This window comes from Brettanomyces nanus, chromosome 1 (genome assembly GCF_011074865.1).
Source record: "Brettanomyces nanus chromosome 1, complete sequence".
NCBI lineage: Eukaryota > Fungi > Ascomycota > Pichiomycetes > Pichiales > Pichiaceae > Brettanomyces > Brettanomyces nanus.
Genome location: NC_052374.1, coordinates 3,753,738 through 3,770,035, shown reverse-complemented (window position 1 = coordinate 3,770,035; position 16,298 = coordinate 3,753,738). Strand labels below are relative to the sequence as shown.

General features: G+C 43.2%; 6 protein-coding genes and 1 non-coding gene across 7 annotated transcripts; all 7 read right to left on the bottom strand.

The window, feature by feature from the left end:
- Positions 1-124: 124 nt before the first annotated feature.
- Positions 125-1,624, bottom strand: FOA43_001780 (uncharacterized protein; the record flags this gene model as incomplete). Its single annotated transcript, XM_038922087.1, has 1 exon — positions 125-1,624. One exon carries the CDS (start codon positions 1,622-1,624, stop codon positions 125-127), a length of 1,500 nt encoding a protein of 499 aa, XP_038778015.1.
- A 94-nt stretch (positions 1,625-1,718) lies between these two features.
- Positions 1,719-1,815, bottom strand: FOA43_001779. Its single transcript has one exon. It is a non-coding gene; the product is annotated as a tRNA-Lys (tRNA).
- Positions 1,816-2,032: 217 nt separating this feature from the next.
- On the bottom strand, positions 2,033-7,588 carry FOA43_001778 (uncharacterized protein; the record flags this gene model as incomplete). The annotated part of the gene is made up of 4 exons (XM_038922086.1): positions 2,033-3,576; positions 3,839-3,849; positions 3,919-7,283; positions 7,457-7,588. The coding sequence occupies 4 exons, from the start codon at positions 7,586-7,588 to the stop codon at positions 2,033-2,035; spliced, it is 5,052 nt and encodes a 1,683-aa protein (XP_038778014.1).
- A 167-nt stretch (positions 7,589-7,755) lies between these two features.
- On the bottom strand, positions 7,756-11,850 carry FOA43_001777 (uncharacterized protein; the record flags this gene model as incomplete). The annotated part of the gene is made up of 1 exon (XM_038922085.1): positions 7,756-11,850. The coding sequence occupies one exon, from the start codon at positions 11,848-11,850 to the stop codon at positions 7,756-7,758; it is 4,095 nt and encodes a 1,364-aa protein (XP_038778013.1).
- Positions 11,851-12,556: 706 nt separating this feature from the next.
- FOA43_001776 (uncharacterized protein) lies at positions 12,557-14,259 on the bottom strand (the record flags this gene model as incomplete). Its single annotated transcript, XM_038922084.1, has 2 exons — positions 12,557-14,206; positions 14,251-14,259. 2 exons carry the CDS (start codon positions 14,257-14,259, stop codon positions 12,557-12,559), a joined length of 1,659 nt encoding a protein of 552 aa, XP_038778012.1.
- Positions 14,260-14,596: 337 nt separating this feature from the next.
- Positions 14,597-15,263, bottom strand: RPS11A (ribosomal 40S subunit protein S11A; the record flags this gene model as incomplete). The annotated part of the gene is made up of 2 exons (XM_038922083.1): positions 14,597-15,025; positions 15,219-15,263. 2 exons carry the CDS (start codon positions 15,261-15,263, stop codon positions 14,597-14,599), a joined length of 474 nt encoding a protein of 157 aa, XP_038778011.1.
- Positions 15,264-15,455: 192 nt separating this feature from the next.
- Positions 15,456-16,139, bottom strand: FOA43_001774 (uncharacterized protein; the record flags this gene model as incomplete). The annotated part of the gene is made up of 1 exon (XM_038922082.1): positions 15,456-16,139. The coding sequence occupies one exon, from the start codon at positions 16,137-16,139 to the stop codon at positions 15,456-15,458; it is 684 nt and encodes a 227-aa protein (XP_038778010.1).
- Between the last annotated feature and the right edge of the window lie 159 nt (positions 16,140-16,298).

Genomic DNA, 16,298 nt, shown 5'->3' with positions numbered 1-16,298 from the left:
CACCTATGGGCCCACACGGAATATTTACTCTTCTCGCCCCATTGTCTGGAGTATTTAATAATTCAATTGTCGCAATGACATCACTTATCACGATCTTTCTTATCAAAGAACCTATATAGATAACTTAAATATGACACACCGGTAACCGGTCATTTTCTAAAGGAGTTCTCGATAGTTTGCATTGATCCACCTGAACATAAGGTTGTGATTCTGTAAAGTGGCTCCTGTACAAATGCCCCATAAGACTACTGACGGGATCCGCATACCAGCGATCGTTGTTCCATTTGAACCAACCTAAATGTCCACCTAAATTGGTAGTTATGATTGTAATGTACGGATTATTTTCAGCTCTTTTCAACGGAATAGCCCCTACTTTCAAGCTTCCGGCAATGGGATCATCCTCAGAATTAATATTGAGAAGTGGAGTTCTAATATTGTTCATTCGCATAATGGGAGAAGCGTAGAGATAGTATTCATCGGCACAGCTAAACCCAAACAATTGAGAGGTGAAATAATCGTCGAATTGACATAAACTGTGTACATGACTTGAAGTCTTTGAAGTATAATTTTTGGCAAAAGTCTTATTCTTCATAAGTTCCTTCTTATGTTTAGAGAGTAATCCCAAAAGAGGCAGGGTCATAACAGGACTATACAAGTTTCCGGAGACGATGCCATTTTCTAATGCATAAGAAGAAGCTCTCAGATCCCAAATACAGGCCAAAGTTACTGCAAAATCAATCTGCGATTGAATTCCTTCTTGGGCAAGATAGTTAGTCAATATCACAGAGCCTAATGAAAATCCCACAGCGAAAAGGGGTCGATTCGGATAGTTCTTCTTAAGAAATCTCACTGCAGTATGGATGTCCTCAGTCCAAAGTGCACAGAAAAGGGATGGAGAAGTAAGTTCCGTATTGCCACAGCCTCGAGAGTTCAATACAAAGCATTCAAACGACTCTATGTGGTACAATCTACTGAACAAACAGCGACAGTAGGCCTCTGCTGAAGAGCCAGAAAGACCATGAAGTGCCAAAATCATCGGCTTATTGTCATCAGAATGTTGTTCAACAATCTCCCTCTTGGTTAAATACCTGGTAGTGGAATTAACATACTTTTTCTGGTTTGGAGGAACATCACAGTCATCGACTTTCACACTCTTAAACCGATCTTCTGTTATCACCTTATCCAAAGAAGCAGAACCTCCGTCTGCCATATGTAACATCTGGCGACCAAAATAGAGCCTGTCAATGAATCGGAACTTGCGAATACCGGCAAACATGGTCTGCAAGTTACCGGAGAACAATAGAGGATTGAATAGAGTCACGGCGTGGTCTCTTAGTGCTGGCACCTTAGCATTGATCAACTGCATCAATGTGAAGCTCTTATCACTGTTCTTGCTCTTACAAAAAAGAATGGGATTTCTCGCTGGATAGGCCTTAGTTACATTGATGAAACTCACATGCGATGCCACAACAGCCATCACACAAAGGATCATCCCATATACGAGAGGGTAGTAACTTGGTGGGATGTCTCGCAGAATTCCTTCGACCCGTTCGTGATAACCCTGCAGAGTTATGGACACAGATCTTGCCAATTTGAACACATCACTATCAGAAGCATCGCACATGATGAATAAAGCAGTGCACGACTGAACAAAACCAAGACAAGCTGAGCCTTGAATCAAAGAAGATAGAAATGAAAATCCGGGGTAAAAAAAATGTCTCCCTGTGAGGGGCTCGAACCCTCGACCGTTCGGTCGACTTCTGAACTTTATAGATCCTTAAAAGCCGAACGCTCTACCGACTGAGCTAACAAGGAAAGTTCGCATGAATAGTTAGCCAACTATATGCTGAGCACAAATTCAATAGATGAGATGAGAACGAAGTAGCGGTGACCCTTTCCTACAAGTTTCGGTATGTTTCTGAAAATGATTCGTAATCAAATCAATGATGACTATCCCATGATTAGGTAGAGACAACTGGCAATGCGATACTTATGTTTCAGAATAGTTTTATATATACATGTATATGAATAATTAGAACATAAATCTATGGGAAAGATTCTTGATATAGAACATCAAATCAAACAACCGCAACTGAAAGCTTCTGTTGTAGTACTTTGACAAAGCTTTCAGCTCATTGAAGCACCAGATTAAAGACCACCTGCCATGATCTCTGGAATTGCAGGCCTTATCATCTTCTAGAACGGTATGTGCACAGTACGTGGCCATGATGAAAAAGGTTCTCTCATTTCCCAATGGATTGTGCAAGGACTCGTCAAGATGTCTAACCAAATCGTTGGTCTTTAAGATAAGAAGGACAATTTTCGGCACAGACGCCAACAATGCCATCAAGTCGAGTATCAAGTGGTCTTGCAGAAGCATTCCCCTCATATTTTCTATCTCTTCTTGACTTCTCTCGCTATCAATGTCGCCGGAGGTGGCATGTTTAAAATCTCTACCCGTGAGGGCAGCGGCAAGAATAGGATACTTACCATCATCGATCTGCGCAAACTGCTTACCATATTTCCTCATTACCTTCGGATTCTTATCGAGCATGGCCAACCAGAACTTGGCATAACTAACCTTCATATTATAGGGGATGGTTCTGTATAGGCCATGATCATATAGAACAATTTCGAAATTGTGCCCATCAACAGGGTGTTCCAAGGCTCTGATGGCAAGGTTACCGTGATGTGGATCACAGTGAACAAAACCTGACTGAAATATCATGTTGTTGAATATGTGTGCAATACACGAAGATACTTCAGCACGCGAGATTCCATGGCTATCTATATAGTGCAAGTTATCCAACCTTGCACCACCTACGTATTCCATGATAAGGATCCTCTGCTTTGATGCGTAAACTTTGGGAATACGAAGAGCAGTCAGACGGTGATAAGGCCTGAAGTACTCGTCGGTTTTCTGAGCATTTCGAGCCTCATTCCGGAAATCTAACTCGACATAGATTGAGCTCTGAAGCTCATCTCCAAGCCACGTTAATGGATACTCTGGAAAGACTTTGTACATAAGATCAAAAACGGTTTTGGTAAGCCATACATCCAAGGGAACAAACTTGGCAAGAGAAGGATGCTCTACTTTGACAGCAACCTGAGTACCGTTGGATTTCAACCGCGCAACGTGAACCTGGGCCAAAGAAGCTGTTCCAATCGGGATAGGATCAAATTCAGAGAAGTAATCGTCCATTTTGACACCGGTGTCCTTTTCAAACATCTCTTTGATGTCCTCCAATGACGATTGAGGACATTCATCTTGCAATGGAACCATAGTATCAGTCCATTCGAACGGTAAAAGATACGTCATCGCACCTAAATGCTGGCCTATCTTAATGTAAATTCCCCCATTCTTACGAAGAGAATGAAGGGTAATTTCGGCAGCCTTCTTATGCGTCCTGTGAAAAGCCTCCTCATATTCAGCATCTGATGAGTACTTCTTCTTCAATGTACGCAAATAGAGACCAAAACAACGTACCGTGGCCACAGTTACCACGCCCACACGCTCGCCCACGAGGTAACTATCCACCAACCCATGTCTAAAGTCACTACTGGCAATTAAACCCGCTGTAAAAAGTACTAGAGAGCCATAACCAACGTAACTCAGCGATGAACGAGATGAACGAGATGACTGGTGCGACCTCGTATTTCGCATAGTCGATTCAAGTCTATGGAAATTTCTAGGCACTGCGATTCCCCTAATGAATCGAGACCCCCCGGAAGATCCCAGAAGATGTACCATAGTGATCTCCCTTCTACCAAAATAGCGAATAAACATGGCAGTAAACGGATAAAGAACAAAGAATGAAGAAGTACAAACGTTAGAGACCCGGACAAATGCTCAAGCCGACAAGTTATAACGTGGCGGTGCAAACATCATGTGGCGGTGTAAGTATCTATGATCCATACATATCGAAGATGGCTTTGTCGACAAGGACATTTCTCGGAGATATAGCTTGCAAGGTGATTCCAAGTTCACTGTCGGCAGATCCATTGGGTCCATTGGGTCCATTGGATCCGTCGGGACCAGACACATTGGCTGCTGCATTAGACTCGCTACCTTCCCACATCCCTGCACCTGACTTATAATCGACACCATCCTGTCCGGCTAAGTTCCCATTGAACAGGTCGAACGAATTGTTGTCAAAGCTCGTGAACTCGGCAAACAAGCTATCAAGATTGAGGTCTCCACTCTCTGTGTTCTTATAGAACATCTTGGCCCAGAAGTTATCGATGTTCTTATCTGTTGGATCGACGATGCTAGGCGTGTACACAGAGTTGAGCGGATCCACGGTCCTCGGAGAAGATTCAGGAGACGAATGAGACATTGCAGAAAGATCTGGGGCACCAGAAGTTGCAGAGGTTGTAGAGGTTGCAGAGTTTGAAGAGTTTGCGGAAGTTGCAACTGCAAGCGGAAATCCAGAAGGACCTTTAGGAACTGAATAGTCACTAAAGGAATTCATCCTACTATTCTCATCCAAAGAAACATCTTCAGCCTCCGTAAGAACCCGCTTTCTAGCAATATTTTTGACACCACTAGTTCCGTTCACATAGTTCTCTATATTAACCAACTCGAACAACTCGACAAGCTCATCCTTTCCCATACCAGAGAGAAAATTGTTAGGCTCATCAGCCCCCGTCAAAGTAGCCAAGCCGTCTTCCAACACCTTCAGAATCAACGTATGAGCTTTCGTCATTCTCCAGGCGTAGAAATACTTACCAGCCAAGATCGACATTGCGCATATGTACTTCTCCTTAATATTCTTAATTAGAATAGTCTTTTTGAACTTTTTAATTACCTCCACGATTTCGTCGTTCTGAGGAGCTTCACAAAGCCTAGCCTCAAGAGAACTGCTTCTTAAGTACAACGAAAGTTGCAAGTGAAGACACTTGTGTATGAAGACCTCCAACACAGGTGTAAAAACGAAATCGAACCCTGTGCCGACATATCTGTAACTGCGTTTGACTAAGTTCTCAAAATTGGCGTGAATTTCCATTAGAAATTCAACGGACTTCATTGTAAACTTTCTGGCTGCCCTGAAGGTACCTTTCTTCTCGTAGAAAAGTATAAGGTGATGATAAATTGGATGCAACAATGATACAGCCTCGGCATAAAGCATAATCTGTTGCATCTTATGAATGTTATGAATGTGGTTACCATCTGTGGGCGTTAGGAGACTAGATAGAGACTCCCATTTCAATTTAATAATCCGCTCAAGCCTATCCAATTTTGGTAGAAGCTCCAAAACAACAGGCGAGCCCTTCAAACTAGCGGCAAGTTGAACTACCTTGTTCATCTCCTGACCGAGTTCAAATCTCTCCCGTATTGCGAGTACTGTTTCACCTTCTATGTCCAAATCGTTGTTGTTGAAATCGAGCTTGGAAAACACAGGAAGCTTGGTATCATAAATATCATCACTAACAATCCTTGGGTCACCCATAACTGTACACTGCGTCATATCCGTAGCAATCAAGCAGTACCATAGCTTCCTCCAACTACTTTTCATACGGTCTGTACCAACAGAGAAGTCAAAGTTATCTGGATCTCTATTCAAACCAATCGAAATACCCATCTGAACGAGAAGTCCTGTAAACACTTGTGAGTCACCATCACAGAAGCCGTCGTATCCATCAAGCTTTTGGTAATCTCTCATTAAAAAGGCACACTGAAAAATACTCATCGTAGATCTGCGGAGAAGCTTAAACTGGTTGAGACACAACTGGGCCACATTGATTATTTTCTCATCTAACGGATGACTCAAAAGATACATCTCATTCGGAGTTCTTTGAGGGTAATCGTCTGCAGCTTCATAATTGCCAGATAAAGATAGATATGCCATCTTCAAAGCAATAAGAAGGGATCCCATAACGGAGAAATCAAGCTTCCTTTCCATGTGAACCGTAGTAACCTTTTCCTCTGCCAATGACTTCGGTCCAATGATTGCCTCTATATCAGATACAAACCTAGTCTCGTCCAAATAAGGAGAGAAAGGATACACGTACTGAAAGAATCGTTCAACAAGAAGCCAAATCATCTTCTTGACAGGTAAAACGTCGAGAATCCCTTCAATAATGGTTGTTTCGGCATCTCTTTTCGTAGACAAAGACAGCTCAGAAGGATTGATCCGAGGAGAATCAGGGGGACGTTCTGGCGACCACTTCTGCTTACTATAGGACAAATTCTCACCCAGGACAGGACAAGTAGGATTTGAAAACTCTCTTCTCTTAAATTCGGCCTCTCTGGAAGTCTTATCAGAACCCAATACAGAACGGAGGCAACTTTCACGGGAATTTCCAGCAAATAAAGCAGCACCATACTTTTTCTTGTACTTGATGATCTTAGAAATGATCGGTCTCGAATAATAGTCCTTGAGTATTAAAGATACCCAACTTAGAGGACCATGATTGTTGATACGAGAGCATTTGGTCAAAGTAGGAAAACATCCTGCATAGAAATCAATACGGTCGTCGGCCTCGATGCCTAGATAATCATATAGCAGTCCTTTTCTAGAAGGATCTGCATATAAATCAGAACAAGGTAGCTGAGATGATACCAAAGTCGGCCTAGGCTGTGAAATTGGAGATGCCATAGGACTAGTCAAACTAGCCAAAGGGGGGACAGGAACAACAGGGCGTAGAGAAGAGAACCCTGAAAACGAACCTTGCCGTGTAGCAAGTCCAGATTGTGGATATGGACTTTGAGGAGCGTAAAAAGAGCCATGAGATGTCAAAGGAGGTGGTAAGGACCATTTTCGAAGCTCAGGCGTGCCAAGATTATGCGGTAAAATAGGTGGAAGAGGCCTGGAATGAACTATGGATGAAAAATTACTCGGTGCTTCAGAAGGTTCGATCTTTGCAACAGACGTCTCTAGAAGTTTAATCTTATCCTTAAGAATCTGTAGCTCAGACAAGACGCTTTCATCTCTCTTGGTGTCCTGAGCAGATCTCTCGTTGGATCCAACAGCAGTGATTATAGGCATGTGTCTACCTGGATAACCAGGCAGATACGAGGGCTCGTCCAAAGCCGAGCCCGAGCCCGAGCTTGAAGCTGAAACAGAACCCGAACTACGCCGTCTCTTGATTCCTGCGGCATCTTCACCAATACCACCACTCAATACTTCTGAGCCGCCATCGACAATCTCAGCAGATTCGTCTTTGTCGTTATTTCTCACTCTCCTGCCGTTAGAATAGATCCATGAAGGCTCATCATAGGAACATAAATGAGTCACGTGATATCGTTCACATGCTTTACAATGGGGTCTTTCCCGGTCGCACTATAATATTTTGTTAGTAAAAAAAAAAAAGGAGATGGTTCGGATTTAAGCGCCAGTCAAAGAAAGCACTGTGAAGATGGCGTCGGCCTGAAAGGATAGCTGAGTACGCTTAAAAAACGACCAAAAAATCCTCCTTCGCCAAACGCCTTTCATAACCCGCTGAGTAAACTTACCTTAACTTTTCGCTGTCTGCAAATGGAGCAGGAAAGTGCTAAACGATGTCTTCTGGCCTTGACCTTTGGAGCCTTGGATGTATCCGATGAAGAGTGTAAAAGTTTCGTATCAAAACCAGAGTCAGTAGTCATGGTAGCAAGAAAATAGATAATGAAGCAAAGATAAGACAACTAACTATCTAAGAGTAACAGTTGTCTATTATAAGGATCCGGAGACAACGGAGAAAAGGTGACACTTATACTTTTTCGCCGAATATTGACGCGTCTATCGACCTATTGATATACATATGTATTACTACCTATTCCGTAAACCTTAAATTAAGCCCTTCAAGTCCTAAATGATGGGATTCTGGGCTGATATTGGCTGCTCGAGAAGAGCTGGTTCCCATGACTCCCGTGGTACCTGTAGTTTCAGTGGATATGGCCTCCATACCAGTGGCACCAAACCTCTCGTCCAAATCGGCTCCATCGGCTCCACCGGCTCCATTGATGCCTGCCTGACTGTAGTTACTGTTATTGTCACCAAACTGTGAGCTGAGATCAACATTTGTAAAATCGATCTCATTCAAAGAGTTGTAAGCACTTCCTACAAATCCATTTCCACCAAACATGGCATTCTGTGCGCTCACAATAATTCCTGCTCCGATTTCAGGACCCAGACCAGGACTCATACCACCGCCTACACCACCCACATCACCACCGGCACCACCGGCACCACCATCGATGGCAAATTCCCCATTCCTCATGTTGATCGTGGAAGACTCGCTTCCGACGACCCCCATCTCTCCCGAAAGGGCTGAACTCAGCATTCCTGGAGGACAAGCCATACCATCCATTGAATCATTAGCCAGAGAGCCCATATTCAGCTCTGTGAGATCTGTAAAGAAGTTTTCATCCAAAAAGTCATCGATCTGACCAGCGTACTGATTACCAATCATACCTCCCTTAACTTCTCTCATATTTCCCAGACCTTTCTGGGACACAAACGAAATCTGTTGAGGTGGCCCACGTGATGGCAAAGCAAACGGCTGGCTTCTGAATGAACCAGGAGCCATAGGACTAGTAGCTGCATGTATTGCATCTTGCTGATAATACTCGTAAGCAGCGTTGTTAAGATCAGTATAATCAGTCACAGGCGGTAGCTTCGACGTACCAAATGCAATCTCAAAGGCACTAGCGGGCCCACTAAGCGGCAGCTGATGTATTTGTTGAGGCTGTTTCTGCAGCCGAGGCTGCTGCTTCTGCTGCTGCTGCTCCAGATACACAAGAGGCTGCTTCGGACGAAGAGGAACCACACGACGACCACCAATAAAACTCGTTGGAGGAATCGAAGGATCTTCTTGAGGCTCCTCCTTGATGCCCGCATTCATTTGTTTGAAATCCATACTGAATAGTTTCTTGGAGTTGGTTAGAATACTGTAGAAGAACTTCACCATCTTCCTCAATCGCCATGCATAATAATATGATTTAGTAAGACCATCTAACTTGTCCAAGAAGGTGCTAAGGTAATGAAACAACCTCTTCAACAACTTGTCCCTGTCTATTCCGTTTTTCTCAAGGATCTCCACGATGATTGGAGAACCTTGTTGAAGCCGAAGAATCAGAGAGATGAGAAATTCATGCGATCTGTGGTTCAAAACAAGCAAAAACGGAAACGTAATGAGCTTTGCACCGCAGTTTGGAAACAATTTTGACAAGTTGTCGATAAGCTGAATAAAAAAATTGAAGTTATCAATGGCTAATAGCAACGAGCCTTCAAAATACGTGTCAATATACTCTTTTTGCCTAGTAATCTTAGGAATGGTGCTCGACTTGTCTGCAATAAGCCTGTTAAACTTTTGCTCGTGGTTCAACAGAAGCAAGTAATTTAGTGCAAATAGCAGTGACTTGATCACTAAGTAAAGTCTCAACTTGTAGATCCGAACGTATTTCCCATAACGGGTATCATTGAGGGAGGTTCTGGACCGTGCATTCATATTGCTCGCGCTGGCTGCAGTGGTATTATCACCAGGAGACAGCAAAAATGAGGTATTTAGCCCCAGCTTCGATTTCTCAGAGATCAGATCAAGCAATCTGTTCATGATTTGGCCCATACTCTTCGTTGTAGGTGGGGAATCCGTCAAAAATAGAGCATTCATAGCCTTATAGAGGGAGTGATAAACAACGATAGAATCTCTGAAGTTACTCACCACTATCTGCTCCTTCTCCAAAGCTGGTCCGTAGAAAGATTTCTCCAAAACACCTTGCTCCACTCCTCCCGGCAACCTGCAATCCCACGTCTTGTTGACAGAACCAAGAGTGGGATCCAAATCTAGCTCAATCGGCAATCCTTTCTTGTAATCACCCATACTCAAATTGCTTTCTATAGAAAGGTACATTAATCCGTACCACAACTTACGCCACAGATGTCTCTTACGAAATAATCTGGCATTCGTAATTGGATCTGAACTCGACGAGTAGAAGTTCTTGAAGTTTAAAGGATCTCTATTGAGCCCAATAGTTCTAGCCAACTGAACCAACATTGCCATGAAATTGGGAGAGTTCATGTCAGGAGCCTCATTAGTCAAATCTCCACTGAGGTCATTGGAAACCAACAAAGATGAGTTGTTATTGTTGGTGAACGAATCATCCAAGTCAAAGCCGTCCTCGGGAGACAAAATATTGTATATCTTCAAGAAGAGACCCACCTGGAAGATGATAAGCGATGGCTTACCCATGATTTTGGCACTAGAAAAAATCTCCTTCACCATATCGATAAGAACCATTGTAACCAAGTTCTCTGGCTTCATCATCAACACCTCCTCGGCCGTCAAATCATTAGAGACCTTATCAGGAAGAGAAAGCCAACTTAGCCGAATAATAACAAGCATGAGACAAACGTTGAGAAACTCTTCGCAGTACTGAGACCCAATTGATTGCAACTTGATCTTCTCAGATCCCGCCTCTGTAGTGTCAATGATGGAAGCTATTCGAATACGAAATGTTTCTTCATCAATGTATGGGAAATGGAGATAAAGCTTCTCAAAAAACCGATCAATTAGCAGCCAAACCACCTTTCTGCTGGGTAAATTCTTCTCTATAACAGTTATTACCTCTTTGGTATTGTTATAATTCAAGCTTTTGACAGCTGAAGGAGATATAGTTTGAATCCGTTTGTTCCTGTGACTTGAAGAACAACTAGTTCTACTTTCTGGACACGATCGCTTCTTACCAGATGTAGTAGAAACTGTAGAAATGGATGAATCTGTTTTGGCCGCTTCTACTGGACTTCCATGGGACGTCGGAGGTGTTACAGTCCCATCCTTCGTCTCATTTTCGGGCGTTTTTGCTAAAGGTGCTTCATTATCCCTCGGTTTCACTGTTTCTCGCATCGCACTCAAATTCATCCGAGAAAGCTTCTCCTTAAATAAAGCACGGGCATCACCAATCATCAAAGGACACACTTTAGAGTCCTCCATATCGTCCACTTCGTCCTCATCGTCCTCCGGAACATCTGAATAGCTCACAGATGCATTTCCAGGGTGCATAACGGGACATTTATTGGTCATCATACGATTCTGAGTCAAGTTCCTATAACTCCCATCCCGAACCACTGGACAGCCAGATCTTGAAGTGCCAGGAGGAGCATCGTCCAGAGAGGAAGATACTCCAGTTGCACTCTTCGACAAGGTACCATCCAAAAACTTCTTCAACTTACTGGTATGCTCGACAGTCTTCTCTGGAGGAATAACACCAACACTGGCACGATCACGGATCTTATCCAGCTTGGAGCCATAGTTATTGTAGTCCTTGGCCAATGTTTTTGAAGCATCCATCATGGCATTCTTACTGCTATAATAGTACTCATAATGCCTGCGCAACTTGATGATCTTAAGCCATAGATCGTTCAAATAGGAGTCATTACGCACTATGAACATCCATGAAAGAACACTAATCTGGTATATAATTGGGAAATGATACACGGGACCTCTCTTAGCGGTAAACAGAATGCTGGAGTTGGCTATACAATCCAGTAAATCGGTATTATCAGACCCACGCATGGCAGCTACTCTATCCACCACACCACCATGTGATTGATTATGCTTTAACTCTGAGTTCTGCTGCTCCAAATCTTGAATCCTTCTCTTCATCCTCGAATTCTCGTGTTGTAATTGGTCGTTGTAATTGGATACATTGGTGCCAGGAATTTTCAGCTCGTCATCACAGAGCGGCTTGGCCCAACTCGGCTCCAAGTATCGACAGAGATGTGCTACTCCGTTTTTGACGCAGTTGGCACATTGAGGCTTCTTCTTGTCGCACTTCACCTTTCTTCGCCGACAGATCGTGCACGATATGGGGACTCTATTCCTCTTTCTCTGCCTCTTCTTCGGAGGCTGTACATTTCGTTTAGCCATGAGATCGTTATCTGGTGTAAGGATGTACTAGAACAACTGATCGATTAGATAATTTCAACGTGATCAGAAGGGTAGGTAGGAAGAACAAGGATGATCAACTATGTTGAAGTGATGCTGAATAGCCGTTGGAAAGACGTTCAATGTGAAACAGGCAAAAAAATAATACCTTGATCGGCCCTAAATGAAGGAAGATGCCTCGGAATATCTAGAGATCCGATGACGTGCGATATTAGAAAGAGCACGGCAAGACAGAAGACAGAAATTTATAATTCAGACTCCTATTCACTGAGACAAGTGCAAACAAACAAACCCGCAACAAACCTGCAACAAACCTGCAACAAACCCGCAACAAAACAATTGGTTCAGTGCAAAGAGGATAATCAACTACTTTAGTTTTGCTAAGTTTCGAGCTCTTCTGGTCTCGATGCTCGCTCGGAATTAGAATACTGAAATTTTCGTACATCAATTTTACTAAGCATTTCGAATTTTTTTTTCTTGAATTGGTACATAGAAAGGATTGTGAAAGGGTGGAGTGGTGGCAGTAATACCCTTCCTGCTCTCTCCTCTCTCCTGGTCTCTCCTCTCTCCCGCTCTCGCGCTCTCTCCTTTCTCCTGCTCCCTGACCTGTCCGTGCTCACTGATTCCAATCGACATTATCGGAGATACCGGAACCACCAAGTCTCAACTCGACGCGTCGATGCGTCAATCATTTCTTAACAATGTCAGATTTCAGAACCAATCCTGGTATCTTGGAGTGCTCACCCTTAGAAGTAGTATTCAGTAGCTCTCGTATCTCAGAAGATGGTGTAACACTCTTTAACAATACCTCCACGGTCTCGATGAAAGACTTACCTCTAAAATTCTCAGAAGCTCTCATCTTATCGAAACATGTTTGGAAGTCAGTTCCAGTCCATTTCTTTCCAGGAAAAACAGTAGCCAATGCATCCCAATCTACCAGATCATCCTTTTCGTGGTACCAGATCTCTCGCAGCCTTGATAATAACCATACTTTTGTATCTAAGTCCATCTCTCGTAGCTTCATTACTGTCTCTCGTTTCATAATCTTCTTCCATTTATATCTGCATTGAATTCTCGACCGTGTACCACCCATCATCTCACTCACCTGTGTCCAGTTAATAGGTGTACCATCAACATCAAATTTTTTAATCGCCTCCTTCAACCTGATCTCCTCTTGAATATCCCACTTGTTCTTCTTTCTGTTACTACCGCATTTGATATAGTTTCTCCAACGATCTCTACAATCCTCCGGCATTCGGCCCATTTCTTTACCAACTAGTTTCCATTTCCCTTGAAAGTTTTCTGCCAATTCTGCTAGTTTCGTATCTTCTTCTGTATTCCAAGTGGCTCTCACTTTAAACACATGGTACGTTCTTCTGATATGCTTATATAACGAGGCCCGATTTCTGGATGGTAGGACTTTCTGTAGTATCTCCCAAAACGAGTCCTTCTTTCTCTTATTACCCCATACTCTTTTTCTAATGTCATCCACGGTCAACCCTTTGATCTTACAATAATCCTTCACAAAACTGTCCAAAGCCTTCTTTTCATCGTTCGAAAATCGTTTCCCGTGATGTCCATCCGGTAGCATATTATGAGCTCTTTCAGCAGCTGCATCCACTAGTAAACTGATGTGATCATCGTCTTTTTCACGCCCCGACTTCCCTGAAGTAGCTCTAACCACCTGTTCTGCTGCCTCTGCCATAGCAGCAGCTATTCCAGCCTCAGACTCAATAGCCAATCCAGAAGAATGCTGCTTCTTTATATTACCAGATCCAGCATCTGCTACAGCCTGTCGAACAGCCTGAACTGCCAAATGTTGTACTTCTTCTTCTGGAGTGGGAGTATGTCTTATATCAGTAGCTTGTCTAAGATATTCTTGACCCAGACCTCCAATATTGGCCAATACTCTAGCATCAATGATTGCATCTTGAACAAACGACGATTCATCATCCAGTGATCCGAGGTCAGGATCGATTTTCGAGGTTGAGTGGGAAGGCTGGGTCGGACGTGGAGATGCAGCAGCAGGTACAATAGCCGCACCAGCACCAGCACCAGCAACAGCCTCAGCATCAGCGCCAGCTCCAACACCAGCTTCAACACCAGCATGAGCTCCAGCTCCAGCTCCAGTACCAGCATCAGGTAACGTCGATTGACCCGACTTGGTCTCACTCTCTTCATATTCCTCACCCAATAGTCCCGCAGTCCATCGCTGGAACTCAATTTGAGACATCGGCTCATCGTTCGAGAAGGCTCTTTTTCTACCGGGCTTGTCCGCGGCACCATCAAATGCCGTTCCAACGAGCTTCATCACTTCATCCTCATCGTAATCCGAGGCCTTTTTTGAAGATGTAAGTTGCTGATGGTCCGGTACACTTCGACTTGACTCATTCTGAGATGGCTGGTGGTAGGAATAAAAATGCTTATTATCTGAAGAGGACATGGTAAATCACCAATGCTAATAAAAAAAAAGGATTTAGGCCGTATGTGGAAAGAAAAAATACCCTCTACCTGTGAACTAGGGGTTACCCTGGAAAGAAAGAGTGTTAAAGGTTACCCTGGTTAAGGAGGAGTTAGGAGAGGACCAGAACCGTGGCGGTGCATGCAAAATGCATACGTGGCAGTGCATACGTGGCAGTGCAAATACTTAAACTAAGACTTAAAATATCTTATTACCTAGTAATGGAACTCGAGGTTCTATATAACATCTACACACTAGATCACTTACTTAGAACTTGTCAAAAGACTTGGACTTCTTAGCACCGTTGGTAGTATTGACCTTGATGACGTTGAATCTGACAGTTTTAGAAAGAGGTCTGCACTGGCCAACAGTAACGCTGTCACCCTCCTTAACTCTGAAGCAAGGAGAAATGTGAGCAGAAAAGTTCTTATGTCTCTTCTCGTATCTGTTGTACTTTGGAATGTAGTGCAAGTAATCTCTTCTAACAATGATGGTTCTGTGCATTTTGGTTGACACAACTGCACCAGTCAAGATTCTACCTCTGATTGAAATCAGACCAGTAAATGGACACTTCTTGTCAATGTAGGTACCTTCAATGGCTTCCTTTGGTGTTTTGAATCCCAAACCAATGTCTTTATACCATCTCTTGGCTCTCTTGGTCACCTTAGCTTTTGGGTTGTTGAAGATATGAGGTTGCTATATTTGATGTTAGTATGGAACGTGTTTGTAAGAGGAGATGGTTCAACCTGAGTATGCTGTTGGTACCGTTGGTGCCGTTGGTGCACGTTGGAGCACGTTGGTGCACGTTGGAGCACGTTGGAGCACGCTGGTGCACGCTGGTGCACGTTGGAGCATCTTGTTGAACCTGTAGTGCCGCCATCATACATACCTTAAGATAAGCCTTCTCAGACTGGACAGTCAATTCAGTAGCCATCTTGTTTACTTGTCTATTTGTTAAGGTAAAAAGTACGAACAACTAAAAAGTACAGAGCTTCTTTTAATATTAAAAATTTTTCAGTCTCTGGAAGCCTCCCAAAATTTTCAGTCTACCGGGAAATTCCGCGAAATATCGAAAAGGAACCTACCATACCGACTCCACCGCAAGGTGCAAGGTGTGCAACCCTACCTATCGCATGACACCTAATAGCCATCTCATCTCCTCTGCTTTCCTTTCATCTTTAACTAATCTTTTCAAACACTCTTCATTCGGCATGAACTTATGGTCCTCGAACTCAAAACCAGGGACAACAACCTCGCTGATCAGTAAATGATCTTCGTCACTTTCTCCTTTGATCGGGTCTTTAGGAAGCAAAAAGGAAGCCTTATAAACTCCACCGGGGACTACCCACTGATCAACTTCTCCTTTTTCTGTATCGAAACCAACTATAAATGTTTTTATTCGTCCATCTGGATATATTAAAACGTATTGACCCCGGCCTCTCTGTAATATATGAATGATCCGGGACTTATTCTTATGGAATCTGCCAAGAGGTGCGTCACATGTGATTAGATAGTGAATTAGTGTGGAGAAACTTCTCGTAGGACTCAAAGGTTTCTTATCTCCGGTTTCTATGTCCGTGCTAACACCACTGTTATCACCAGGATAATAAGGATTCTCCATAATCAAAGGAGACTTATCAGTCTGCTTAAAATATCCTCCTTCTGGATGCTTACTTAGGTCGAGACTCTTGATAAGCTTTCTTAGAGAAGTAGATGGCTTCGTTATTCCTCTGGATTCATAGTGAGGCTCAACAATTCTCGGATTGTTACTCCGGGGAATTGCGTCTAAGGTTTCAGATTCCAGAAACATGGTAGACCAAGGAGAAAGAAACTTTCATCGTAGACTATATGTTGAACTCACGTTGAACTACACGTTGAACTACACGTCTACAAATCGTCCAGTCGATGGTCGATTCCCTAATTCGTTAGCGAAATGTATTTACCTAACCCCATTTAAGAATGTATCCCT